This window comes from Etheostoma spectabile, chromosome 1 (genome assembly GCF_008692095.1).
Source record: "Etheostoma spectabile isolate EspeVRDwgs_2016 chromosome 1, UIUC_Espe_1.0, whole genome shotgun sequence".
Lineage (NCBI taxonomy): Eukaryota > Metazoa > Chordata > Actinopteri > Perciformes > Percidae > Etheostoma > Etheostoma spectabile.
In genome coordinates this window covers 22,706,514-22,720,824 of record NC_045733.1, presented here as the reverse complement: position 1 = coordinate 22,720,824, position 14,311 = coordinate 22,706,514, and the positions used below count along the sequence as shown (strand labels likewise).

Sequence of the window (14,311 nt, the reverse complement as noted above, 5' to 3'; positions counted from 1 at the left end):
AAATCATGCATGGGAATGTACGTAAAAAAAATGGTTGCATCGATTGGCCGGCTTCTGGATCAAATCGCGAGGTGTCCAGAGATTCCCACCTCTATGTACAAAGTAATGTAAAAAGTGCTTTGAGTAGTCGTTAAGACTCGAAACGCGCTATATATAAACAGTCCATTTCAATTTACCTCACTCGCAACTGCTATCTGCTTCATCACAAGGTCCGAGTCGCACCGGCAGAACTATCGCAGAGAGAAAAAGAACAGTTGAAAACTGCGTGCTGCAGGTCCTGGCCAATGAGGTGCAGAGGCATTCCTCAAAACTTCAGGCAAGGAATTAAATTGATTGATTCATTTGAAGCAGAGTACACCCTTTATAAATGCACTTCAATTACCATCGGCTCTCCGGAGACGCTAATAATCCTCTGTAATTGCGTGTTGCTATTAGCGCTGATCTTTGTCAATTAGACTGTTTTTTGCAATGACGCTCATTTGCATAAAAAGGGGCTAATTTTGCGCCAGATGTGTGCATATTACCTCATTTAAATATGTGCAAACAGCAGACGACCACCGTTTGTTTGGCAGCACAGTTGGGGGGTGCATTTCACCCTTTGCAGGTGCTTTGACAATAACACGGTTTCTCTTTGTCTCAATTGTGCAGGTTTAGCGGCTGCAAGAGCCCCGTAAGTCTTTTGTGAATTTGCCTCAGAGTTTTCCAAAGATGTTATGAGCAAACTCTATCCACAGATGAAGTCTGGGTGTTGTGGTTGAAAGCTCCAGAAATAACAAATGGTGGAAATTGAGTCGGAAATGTGTTTAAAGAATATTTGTGGTCACAAATGAACATGTTTATAGTAATGCTTATTCCATACTACTATTTGTGATTTTGTTGTTGTTGTGAGAAGGACATTGTGTGACTAAAACCGATTGTGTGGTAATGCCCTGTGGGTCCTTTAAGGTACATTTTCAGCTACTGGAGTTTATAAAGACGTTTGGGGGTGTCGCTGCACATTTTTGACTCGGCACATTTTGCATCACATTAATAGATGTTATCAATTACCCCTGAACAGAAACAAGAAATAACATTGTTAGTTTCCATTCCCACCTCGGTGACAACAGGTTCCACCGGTGCTTAAATGTGTTTTTGTTGTAAAACTGAGGTCAAAGCTGGTGCCAAGTGATATTTGTGACATTGTTGTTGTTGTGGTGGTTGCTGTCGGCTTTGTGATTCTCATCAGCAGCTTCCTCAACCTTTTCACTTTCTCTTCTAACTCTCTCTCACACACACACACAGCCACAAACACACATGAATAATGTAAGTGGTGAGGAAATTGCAGCAGGCCGACGACGACGCTGATTCCCCGCCGCAATCCAAAATAGTTTGATAGGGAGAGAGCGAGAGCAGGCCAACACTTGCATATCAAACTGAGGCTTTGTGGTTGGAAAAGAAATGTGGGGAGGAGTGGGGAGGGCAGGAAAGGCTCATGTTTAAACAGCAGCAGAGGAGAGATGAGAGTGTATCAAAGCAGATTCACAGTGATCTGAACCCCTTCTTTCTTTTCTTTCCCTTCTTTTGATGCAAATAGGGAAAGCAGAGGAGGGAAGAGAAGAGCGGCTGATTGAAAGGCTGGAGCTGTGTCGGTTAACATGGGGTGGCCAGCCACAGTTGGCTGCTACAATGGAATGTTATGTGGGTGCGACACACACACATACACACACACAGTAGAAAAAAGGCTCACATAAACATACATTGTGGGCTTCCTGTCTCTTCTAACGGTCGTCCACTTTCTGCACACACACACTTATCCCTCCCTCCCACATGTAATTTTGCCTTTATTTGTACACTTGATAATAAGAACCCCGTCTTTGATAATCCACACACTTGCAGATGCATGAGTACTCCTGCACACAGTGGTTGGTGGGCTTTTGAACACATGTTGTTTGTTAACCGTGCAGCCTCATTGTAATGCATACCAATCGGATCAGTGTGAAACAACACCACTTGTCTGTCCACCCCCCCCTCCACCCCCCCCTTCCGCTTTCATTTTGGCTGTTTAATTTAGAAGATGTCTGATTGCTTTATTTGAGAGCAAAGTGATTTCATTACGTTTGCCTAATAAGAGTGTACTAATGTAATATTTTTTTTTCAGCATTCTTCATTTCCAAACATATTGGGATTAGTAGTTCATTTCAGAGGCGCGCTGTCCGCCTATGGTTTTTCTTAATGAAAAGGGGGATGAAGAAATCCATTAACTGGTGTGCATATGTAGAATTCAGCTCATCATTTCATTTAGGCTCCTTTTTAAAGAACCAGGCGGTGTTACTGAAACAAATGCGGCCCCCTGAATTTGTAATTTTGCTTTGGAAGTGAATAGTTTGAAGAAAGACAGATATTTCATTTACCACAAAACAGACTGAAGGCCAGACTCACACCGATATCTGTATCCTTCAAAATGTCCTACAGAAATCAATGACAATATACTATTGGCTCAGTCTGCTTTAAAAAAAACTATCCCAGTGCTGGTTCCATCAGAATGTTGGATAATCATGGAAACATTAATTGGTCATGTGACCAGGGCTGGGATTGGCAGAATAGGCAGCCAATGGCAGTACTCTGATATCCAATGGAAATCACAGTGGTCAGATTGACAGCACTCTAGCCCATGGATGGGGGGGCTATCATATTTTAAGGGGGGCCGGTGCCACCCCATGCCCCCCTTTCAGCCCCGCTCCTGATGGGGAGGCTTTCTAAAAGATTGTGGCTGTAGGGATTCAGCCAAAGAAACGTTAGTAAGGTGGGACACTGATCTTAGGGGATACGGTCTGGCTCGCAGACTCCATTTAAACTCCCCCCACAAGTGTTGGATGAGGTGAGGTCAGAGCTCTGTGCAGGTCCGCGCATTTATAAAAAGGCTGTAGACCATGTGTGTTTTGGCCTTGTTTGTATGTATTGTTACAATTCATCTTTGTGGTTGTCAGTCATGGTTGTATTGTGTTTGGGGGCATGTTGGTGCTAAAACTTGGTTAAAAATGAGATTTGATTATGCTGACGTTGCTGTAAAATAATTAGTATTCATAATGAACTGCCAAACCACCTGACATTCTCTGGAAGCATCTAAACACACGCTTCCCTACTGAGCCAGTGCCATGTAAATAAATTGAACGTATTTATGAATGAGAAATTTCTACATGTAGTAAAAGGGTCTTAATAACACGTGATGAGGGAACACTACATACTGTACACACATTGGTACTTCACGTTGGTACTGGTGATTGACAGGCTCTATCCATAGCGGACGTTCCTGGTACATTTTGATTGCCAGGCATGTACACACTGAGATAAACGCACAGACCTGATGCACCTTAAAGGCTGCAGAAATGCTAAAGTGAATAACATCATCTTCAGCCGTTACGTGTACAGTTTCATTTGACCTACAAGGGAATCTGTCAATAGTGCAAACCATTGTTTTTTTTAAAGTAATATTTCTTTCTCTAAGAATCCATTAAAGGTCCCATGACATGGTCTCTTTGGATGCTTTCATATAGACCTTAGTGGTCCCCTAATACTGTATCTGAAGTCTCTTTTATATAGACAGTAGTGGTCCCCTAATACTGTATCTGAAGTCTCTTTTATATAGACCGTAGTGGTCCCCTAATACTGTATCTGAAGTCTCTTTTATATAGGCCTTAGTGGTCCCCTAATACTGTATCTGAAGTCTCTTTTATATAGCCTTAGTGGTTCCTAATACTGTATCTGAAGTCTCTTTTATATAGACCTTAGTGGTTCCCTAATACTGTATCTGAAGTCTCTTTTATATAGACCTTAGTGGTCCCTAATACTGTATCTGAAGTCTCTTTTATATAGACCTTAGTGGTCCCCTAATACTGTATCTGAAGTCTCTTTTATATAGACCTTAGTGGTCCCTAATACTGTATCTGAAGTCTCTTTTATATAGACCTTAGTGGTCCCTAATACTGTATCTGAAGTGTATTTCCCAAAATTCAGCCTTGGTGCAGAATTCCAGCCACTAGAGCCAGTCACGAAATGAGCTTTCCTTAGGACGTGCCATTTCTGAGTCTGTAGCTTTTTGAGGACGGGGGGCAAGGTGGAGGCTAGGGGTGTGGCCTTGACCAACTACCACTTTTGCTTGTTTGAAAGCCATGATGTCTCTCTCTTGCTCATTGATGTGCCAAATTCTCTGGATGTGCAAAGCAGAGAAAGGAGGGGTAATCTTGCCCCCTATGAGGTCATAAGGGGCAAGATACCATTGGCCCATCTGAGCTTTAATTTTCGCAAAGTCAGAGCAGGATACCCAGGGCTCGGTTTACACCTATCAACATTTCTAGCCACTGGGGGGGCCATAGGCAGGCTGGGGGAACGCATATTAATGTTAAAAATCCTCATAAAGGGAAATTGTCATGCCATGGGACCTTTAACACATGGACAGCTGGGACATGTATCATATCAGAAATCATACAAACTAGTAAATGTTTACTCTGCAGTTAAGTGTTCTCATGCCAAGCACGTTATTGGGGGAGGGATATGTACGAGTATGGTTGACGTTATTCTCCAATGCAGTGTTAGCTATTAGCCACATCAGTGTTCATTTGGCATTATGGTCAATAAAAGGTCTTATTTTCAACAATTTTGATTTCTTGTTTGTCATTATATAAAGGCCTTTTTATTTTTACGGTTTCCTTTTTTCCAGATGCAGTCACAATCAGCTGGTCACTGGTGCAAACAAATGAATTTATTGAGAGAAAAAAAGAAATCAATGCAAATACAAACCATTTACATAGCTGTCCAAAGCTCACCACCAGTCATGATGACAAAAAAAAGATATGTTCAGTTTCATTTCTTTTTTTCTCTGTAGCTGCACATTTTAAACCTTTTTGGTGCTTTGTTGACAGATAGCAATACTTGGAATTAATCTATCTTTGTATTTACAAATGATGTAAAAACATTAACTTTGTTCACAACATGTCTGCACCCAGAACACAACATTTAAGAAGCTGTTTTATGGTACAAATGAATGGTGCTAGGAAGTGAGTCGCTGCTCCTTCCACTGCAGAGAGAGAGAGAGGGAGAGAGAGAGAGGGAGAGAGAGAAAGTGTAGCATGAAGTGCCTTCACCCCCCACCACTCTGCGTGGCTCAGGCTCGGCCCCATTCTACAGAGGAATAAAAAAAAAAAAAAGCAATCATCCCCCTTAGGAAATCCCCACCGTCTTTAAAAAAATAAAATAAAAAAGGTTTCACTTTCAGGTGTCATCCCACAGCGTGCTGCACCCTTGCCTGACCGCCAAGTCTCATATTTTGAAAAGCAGCATTGTTGCCTCAGCTTTTAAGAAAATAGCATGTTTCTGGAAATTTGCAATCTGCGAATCGGCTCCTCGTCAGCTTTTTTATTTTTTATTTTTTTTTAAAGTACCCGCAATCCTTTGGTTTTTTTTTTTTTCTTCTTCCAGCATGACAGCAAGCCATCAGCTCCTATTAGGATTAGTGGCCTGACATGTTTTCACACACTCCTACCCTTTAACTGCTCCCTGGTGACAGACCCGGCTCTGCCAGCGTGGAGGAGAATGAAAAGAGCAGGAGAGCACCGCTGCTACTTCCAGCAGAATACCGGTGGTGGGATGAGGTTAGGACACAAATTTTATATTTATGCCATTTGCGGTGCAACAAACTGTTTCCGTTACAAACCGTTTGACTCTTAACTCCGCCCCCCCCATCCCTAGTCACTACACTTTGCATAAACATTCATCCTCATCAGCCCATTGCACATAACATGTATTTTATGCATCGTGCACTCAACCCATTCAGCAACGTTATATCATGACTGCATAAACATACATAGCATTTGAAAAAAATTTGAAGTGGTTTTGAAATAGTATTGAGTAAAAGTTGACTTATTCCAGTCTGTGATTATCCGTCAACATCCATTCCTTTCTTAATTTTAGTCTAAATAATTCCTAATTTCTGCTTTTCTAACTCAAACATTAGGTATAATTTCCTATAAATGAGGTTTATTGACCATGAATTTCAAAAATAACTGTAAAACTAAAGTTAATAAGTTAGTGTTACATAGTATTGAAAACGTCAAAAAAAGTGTTGATTTTCAGTTTTTACCGTACACATTTTGAGCTCTCTGTGTGTATGTCTACGCTGTATTCAGCGGGCATATATGAACACACCACATGCCGTGTTATCCCGAGAAGAAAGCGATGGTTGAGTTTAGGAAACGTGATGCGGTTGGGTTTAGGAAAAGAACAGGGTTGACTTTATTAAAAAAAAAAAAAAAAAAAGACGACGGGACCCAATCCCGGTCTCCTGGGGTGAAAAGTCCACCCCCCCGACCCCTACGTGGATTTTCACCCTTTCATACTACTCGCCCCACACAATCACAAGGTAATGTAAGTCAATGGAGGCCAAACGGCGTCGGTAATCACACTCAAAGCGAGAATGCGTCTGGATAACACGCCACTGATGACGTATGAATTGGCGTGTTATACATACGCCGTTTCATGACATCAGTCTGCACTCAGACACCTTTTTCCTGTGCTTATCGTATGCTATGCTTAAGTTATTTTGTCAATATCTGTTGCTGTTAATGTATATATTGTTTAGTTCTTATTCTTAATCAGGGCCTGAAGTTAACTTTTGACCAACTGCCACTGTCACTTTTTTTTTAGCCTCATAAAGGTGAAAAACAGGAGATTGCTGTAGTAGGGGGGCCCGCCTTGATAATCCACCATAAAGGCATAATTCAAACACACATTCATAAGGTTTGATAAAGTACCTATTGGACTTTAGCTTATCATTGAACCTACAATAATGCAGCTGTCCTCAATTTAGGTCATCCTGTACATCTTATCTGCAGTTTTTCCTGCATCAACCGTGTGTGATTGTGTGTGTTTATGTGTGTGTGCGTCCCCGCCCGCTGCAGAGAGCCGACATGGAAACAGCAGCAACTTTCAGGGACTTTATAGTGAAAAATGTCCCAGCGTACACTGATGTTAAAATGTGGACGGTCTGGACTGTTTTGCACGTCATGTCTTTTGCTGTACGTATTGTTGGTAAATGTGAGATGTTGGCGTCACACACGTCTCGTTTGAGCCGTTCTCACTCCTGATTGGCCAGTGGCTGCACGTGGGACTGCTGGGATTGCGAGTAATGAAAATGCGACCTGGGGCCCCCGGCTGTCAATCAATGATTGGTCCGGTCCCGTTAGCAACTGCGTACCCGGCTTACCGATAGTTACACGTCTGAATCACTCAATTCTCATTGGCTACCAGCCGATGAGGCAGGCAGATTGACAGTGTTACCCGCCAATTGCAAAATTCACCCGCATTTGGTGGGTGGTTGGGGGTTAATTTCAGGCCCTGATGATGATAATAATATCTTTGTTTGTGTCTGTATGCACCAATCACCAAGGCAAATTCCACATAGTTTTTTTTCAGATTCAGAATAAAAACATATTTCCCAGCATCCCCCCCCTCCCCAATTGGCACATTTCACCACAGAGCCAGGCATCTGAAGATGGTTCCTCTTTGCCTCCCTTCCTCATTTGCTCTCTGATTCAACCCTCTACACTGTAATCATGTCTCTTATCGTAGGTGAAAAAAACGATTCCTTTTCAGACTCTTCTCTACTTTTCGCTGTTTCATTTTGGTATTTTCCTTTCCTTTTTTTTTTTTTTTTTCCCCTTACCACAAATTGTTCTTGCCAGTTCCACAACAGCAGGAAGTCTGTTTTTTTTGTGTCAAGATCCATCAATCTGATGTGAAAAGGAAGCCAAACAAGAGGAACACTTGCCACTGTGCTGACAATTCACAGCTGGGAAAATGACTGCAGACGTATTATTTCCCTCCAGATTGAGTCCACTTTCCTACAATCAACAATATGTGGTAATTTAGCAAGGGACAATAGTTATATGTGGTTAAGAATTGCGTATGGCACAGGTATTACAGCTCCGAATAATATATATATATATATGAATGCTCAGTGTGAATGTCCTCCTCTTCCTCTTTTCAGTTCTATTTATTGAGCGGTCACCTTGGAAAGCTGTTTGACATTGTTTGTATTCTACTGCGCAAACGTCTGTTAATATAGTCTCCTGCAGCCCGCCACATTTGGTATGCCTAAGGAACAGCGTTACGCGGAACAGAGCAACAGAGCAAGTATTTCCTCCCTCCCGCAGTCTGCACGTCCGCTCCCATTTCTTTATAACAAAGCTGTTTGAATTTCTGTGCGCCCTCCCTCGGGTGAGAAGGAGCGACGCGCGGCGGAGGAGCGCAAATGAGAATAGGAAATCACATGAAGATGAGGGCACAGTAGTCAGTTGAAAGCTTGACGTCTTACAACCCACAGAGCATTGAAACTTGAAAACACCCAACCAATACATAATTACTCAACCCAGTGAAGGACACATTACCAGAAGAAAAGAAGTATAATCTCACCCTGCAACCCAGTGCTGGTCCAAGCACTTCTTTTTTTTTCTTTTTTTTTCTTGTATACAAACATTGATAGAAGCTGTGTACAGCCAGGCAGCGAGAACCCAATGTGTCCACTTCAGAGTGAAAATCCAGACTATGTATTATGGGCTACTCAGTATGATCCCACTCATCTTCACTGTCGCATCCCGTAACAGCGCAGAGTGGAAGATATGTAAGAGACCTTTGTTCATTTATGAAGATTTCATTCAGCAGCAAGGTGCTAAAATACATTTTATGTGACAATGATTTGCTCAGGTATGAAAAATTAGGCCTAATAACCTGGCCAAAACATTTTCATTTTATTTTTGAAGCCTTCAGCTAACACTCATCCATAGCAGCTCACAAGGAGTGTTATAAAATAGGTGTGGGGTTTTAGTGGCTGGGACTGGAACAGATTTTTCTGACAGTGAAGCTTAAGCTCCATCATGATGAGTAGCCCAGCTACAGAGTGACGTTCTGAAGCCTTTAACCTGACTGGCAGGTTTAATAACGTCTGCTCCTGCGAAATAAATTTTCCTCCAAGGTAGCGGGAGCGCAGATCGACGGGCTCTTTTCACAGGGACACTTTCATCTGTCTGTGAGGCCGCCGCGTTGACTGACGGGGGCTCGTCACCCAGTAAATACAACACATACGACTTCCACGGCAGTTGTCAGCGAGTGAGGGGTGTGGAGCCATCTCTCTGTCAGTCAGTCAGTCTCTCGCAGTTTTTTCCCGCCTCGGGCGTCGCTAAGCGTCTGCTAATTGATTGTGTCTGGGACGGCCCGTTATCGGGGTCCTATCAGTTCGGGTCTCCGAGCTCAGAGGTCGCTCGCCTCGGCTTGCTCGTACAGCGCCCGCAGCTTCTCAAAGCGAGGGCCCCACTCCCCGAGCGTCTCCTCCCTCCTGCCCTCCCCTCCTCCCCCTCCCCCGTCCACGCCGTTCCCCGCTTCCAGCCCCGCCGAGCTGAAGGAGCTGAGTGAGCCGGCGGGCGAGCCCCCTCCCTCAGTGGAGAAGACCTGCAGGGAGTCGAAGGGCCCCGTGTCCGGATGCTGGTCGGCGTCGCGGATGATCTCGCACAGGTAGCGGGCCAGGTCCTGGCTGGAGAAGGACAGGGAGCGGCGCGCCAGCTGGGAGGGGCGGGCCTGGCCTTGGGCCGGCAGTCTGGTGGGGGGGACGTCCCGGCGGAGGCTTGCGGTGGTGGTGGCCGTGGAGGAAGTGGAAGCTGCAGAAGGGGGCAGGGTGCTCGAGCTGGCTGTCCGGCTGAGGGAGTCCAGACTGCTGGGCAGAGGGCGGGCGGGGGTGCGCCTGGTGGAGGAGGTGATGGTGGTGGTGGAGGGGGGGTGGAGGGGGGTGGTGTTGCAGGGCCCTGGAGCGACAGTACTGGACCGACTGGGCCGGGCTCGGCTGGAGGGACTTCTGCAGCTCCGCCATGTCGTAGGCATTCTGGACACACACATACATACACACACACCACACACACACACACACACACACACACACACACACACATGCAAAAGCAGAGGAAAAGTCCCAGTTAGCGCAGAACCTGCACAGAATGAGCAATGAGAGAACAGAACAGAAAACAAGCCCGAGTGAAAGACAGAATGTTTTGAGGAGAGAGATGGGGCAGAAACTAAATGAATTGTGAGAGAGAGAGAGAGAGAGAGAAAGAGAGAGGAGAAGAAAACAATCAGCTCTCCCCATTACGTTTACTGTGAATGTTCCACCTTTTCAAGTTTTCAATCCATCTCTATTTACTGTCTCAGATAAGTCATTGTCATTTTCAATATCTGTGTGTGCGTGTGTGTGTGTGTGTTTGTGTGTGTGTGTGAGAGAGAGAGAGGAGGGGGGGATTCAGAAAGGAGACAAAGGAAGGACGTCTCTCCTATATATCTTCCATCTCTTACATGCACCGATGCATTGGGGTTTAGGAGCTGCCGTTACTTTCCTATAACACTGTAACAGCCAATCACTTCAGTGCTAATGTGATTCCACCAAAACAGTAACCACAGCAGCAGAGATGAATAGAAAGCTGAGCTGAGGGATGTAGGAGGTGGAGGAGGAGGAAGAAATGGTACACACGGAGGAGGTGTGGGACGCTTTGTAAAACTGATTATGTGATGAGTGGAGAGTGCAGATTTTTTTCCTCCAGAGAGCTTTGGAACAAGACTCTTGAGAATTGACGGCAGCATCTGCTCCGCTATAGGCGATCAGGACTGTGTGTGTGTGTGTGTGTGTGTGTGTGTGTGTGTTGTCTGCATTTGGCTGCAAGTGATTTACAGTACAGAGGACAAGAGCTAGAGGATTTTTGGGTACTGACAAGGTGTGACAATATGTTTATGCAAGTCGTTTCTCTACTGTTTATGTGGTGTGTGTGTGTGTGTGTGTGTGTGTGTGTGTGTGTGTGTGTTTGTTTAGATTAAAGCCATGCTTTTATGCAAGCTCTTAAGTATTGCTTGTGGGTTATAGTGGCTGTTGGAGAGAGGAGATAAGGATTATGCGTGGGCCTAAATAAAATGCTAGCACACACACACACACACTCACACTCACACATAAGGATTGGATCCTTTTATAGCTGCAACGATTAATTAATCAGCTGTCAACTATTAAATAAATCATTATTTTAAGAAGCAAATGTGAATATCTTCTAGATTCTTCTCTCCGCTGTGACAGTAAACTAAATATCTTTGAATTTTTTACAAAACAAGACATTTGAGGACGTCATCTTGGGCTTTTTTGGAAACACTGATCGAAGATTTTTCACCATTTTCTGAAATCTTATAGACCAAACAACCAGTCCATTAATTCTGAAGACAATCAACAGGTTATTGACATGGAAAATAATCGATAGTTTCAGCCCTAAAACTGCTAACTTGCATTCACTGCATAGTATTTCCAAACCAAAGTGACCTTAAAAATAATGCAGTCGAAACCCTTTCACCTTGCAGCACTTTGAGCAGAGTACAGCGAGCGATGTGTTTCTGTATTAAAGGGAGTGTAAGCGCTAATTAGTGCCCTTAGTATAAATAGGAACCAATCTTTGGTTCCTCGGGTGCAACCCGGAAGCACGTACAGTTGTTGACTTTGCTAAACCCTTCAAGCCCCTGAGGTGCCTTTCCACGTGTAGAGTAATTGATGCATTCTTCATATTTGCAAGTCATATCTGCAATTAACGCCATTAGTTCTAATTATTTCCACGAGCTATAAGTTAATAGTCCAGACAAATTACTGCTTTTATGTATGCTTATGTGGTGTTGTTGCTGTGTGGTGTGTGTCCGTGTGTTGTGTGTGTGTTGTGTGTGGTGTGTGTGTTGCCGTGTGGTCAAAAACGTATGTGCGTCCGGGTTGCACCCGAGGAACCAAAGATTGGCTCCTATTTATACTAAGGGCACTAATTGGCTCTTACAGTGAGTGTATTGGAGGCGCCAAAATCAGGGTAGCAGCTGTCCATGGTCCCGCTACATGTCCTGCGATGCCATGTTACATCCTGCTACGCTCTGCGGTGCCCAGCTACGTCCTGCTGTGCCTTGTAACGCCCACAGTGCCCTGCTATGCTACAAAGAACTACTACAAACAAACTCTTCATTCTAATCCCAACCGGTCGCAGACACCGCCCCAAAAACCGGGTCGTCCCAGGTTTCTGCCAAAAAGGATTTTTTCCTCCCACTTTGCACTGTTGCTTTTTCTGGAGGAAAATTGGAAATGTTGGGTCCTTTTGGATTTTGGGTGGGGTTAGCCGCTCTATCGTAAAGGTCTGAAAAACTCTTGTTTTGGGTTTTATACTAAAATAAAATTTAATTTTAAATTTTTTAATTTTATTCCCCTAGCTCCCCGTAAATGGGGGTTTTTTTTAGTGGCGTACTGTAAGGTCTCCCCCCGCCTCCCTCCTGTCGAGTTTAGGACGTTTTCCCCCAATGTCTCCGCCGTCGTGGTGGGGAGAGAGTGGTAAAACGCTTTTTTAGCCCTTTTTTAGCTCCTCCACAGTGTAGAGGAAAAAATGCCAGCAGCGAATGGGGGGGGAGGGACAGATGTGGGCGCATTACATTACATTTTCAATGGTCACGGGCAAACCTTCTCCACACCTGCAGAAGGGTCTGGCTAGTCCCCCAGAAATGCGGATTGGGAAAAAAAAACTCTTGGGTTTTGGCATTCTTTAAACCAAACACAATCATTTTGGGGGGTGCTAAAGCGCCGGACGGAGCTGCTGCAAAATAGTCTCGGGAAGAACTTGTTTTGGTGGAACATGTGGACGTTCAGAAGTAGATTGGAACTCAGATTGGACAGATAGTCTAGCTAGCTGTCTGGATTTACCCTGCAGAGATCTGAGGACCAGGTAACCATAGTCCTCAAAAATCCACCGGCGGTTAGAACGCAACATGGAGACGGAGGACGGGGACAGACATCCGGCTGAAATGAGGGACATCCGGTGACATTTTTGACAGCATCGGAGCAGTCCCAGAAATGGAAAGTCGTTGATATACAATTTTAATGATCAACGTGCTTCAGCCAATTAAGGCATTGCACTGTGGCGTTATATATATATATATATATATATTATATATATATATATATATATATATATATATATATATATACCTTTGTGAGAAAATTATGTTAGTAGAGAGAAAAATGCAAAGTTTTGATTTTGAACAGAATATATAAATGAAAGCTGAATTCTTGTTTTAAATACACCACATTGATGAACATATTCATTGAAGCTGCAAAAACCAGGGACAGTGTATCAAATACAGCGTTCCTGTGAGTGCTTGGAAAGTATGGATAACAGCATACATTTTTTTATAAAGATTATTTTTAGGCACAGTTCACTCTAAGGTATAGGCCTAATTGTATTTTTATTGTTTTTTTAAGCTAACTGGTCTAAGCCCTCTGTTGTGTTTTGATTAGAATTATTGCACAGAAAGGAGCTCATGCCTTGGAGAGGGGAATATGCTTCAGTCACCAATACATTAGCAGTGCTGTATGTAATGTATTGGGTTTGTGGACTTGATTAGCAAATTAATGAATGAAACAGATTATTATTATAATTTTTTTGCGCTCTACCCACTGCAGCTTTAACACACTCTTGCCATTAAAACAGTTCGTTGTAGTCAGTGGTGGAAGTCACAGACTCCCAGGGCTGTTGGAATTGAGACGCTGTCCGTCCCCAGGAGACCAGTTCCACCTGAGCAGGTGTTGTAGCGGAGGAATTGGCTACCGCAAAAAAACTGTGCCCATGACCTTAATCACATGTTGCTATGGTTGCAACACCAGCTGATTTTGGAGCAACATTGACATTCATTGGTGTTTCTAGCTACAGCACCTTTTTTATGACACAACAACAAGAACGCGTTAGGCTTTGTTTTTTTAACCCTCATGTTGTCCTCGGGTCAAATTTAATTTAATAATTTAATAATTTTATTTTAATTTAATAATTTGGGGTGGTAGTAGCTCAGTCCATAGGGAGTTGGGTTGGGAACCGGAGGGTCGCTGGTTCAAGTCCCCGTACGGACCAAAGTATGGTGGTGGACTGGTAGCAGGAGAGGTGCCAGTTCACCTCCTGGGCACTGCCAAGTGCTCTTGACCAAGGCACCAACTGCTCGGAGTGCCTTTCCATGGGCAGCCCCCCCACTCTGACATCTCTCCATTAGTGCATGTGTAGGTCCTGAGCATGTGTGTGTAAGGTGTGTAATAACAACAGAGTGAAAAGTGTAGTTTCCCCTATAAAGTATAATATTTTTTTCATCACAAAAAATGGGCCTTTGAAATAAGAGGAAAATGCCAACATTAGAAATATCAAATAACTTTGGGAAAAACATAAAAAAGCACACACAACATTGAAAAAGTGACAAA

At 43.7% G+C, this 14,311-nt stretch overlaps 1 protein-coding gene across 1 annotated transcript in view; it reads right to left on the bottom strand.

Moving 5' to 3' along the window:
* Positions 1 to 4,716: 4,716 nt before the first annotated feature.
* Positions 4,717 to 14,311, bottom strand: part of LOC116692225 (neural-cadherin-like) — a 347,629-nt gene continuing 338,034 nt past the window's right edge. Inside the window, 2 exon segments of the mRNA XM_032520340.1 lie at positions 4,717 to 9,762; positions 9,764 to 9,904. Of these exon segments, the coding sequence (XP_032376231.1) occupies positions 9,280 to 9,762; positions 9,764 to 9,904 (624 nt within the window). The 3' untranslated portion in view covers positions 4,717 to 9,279.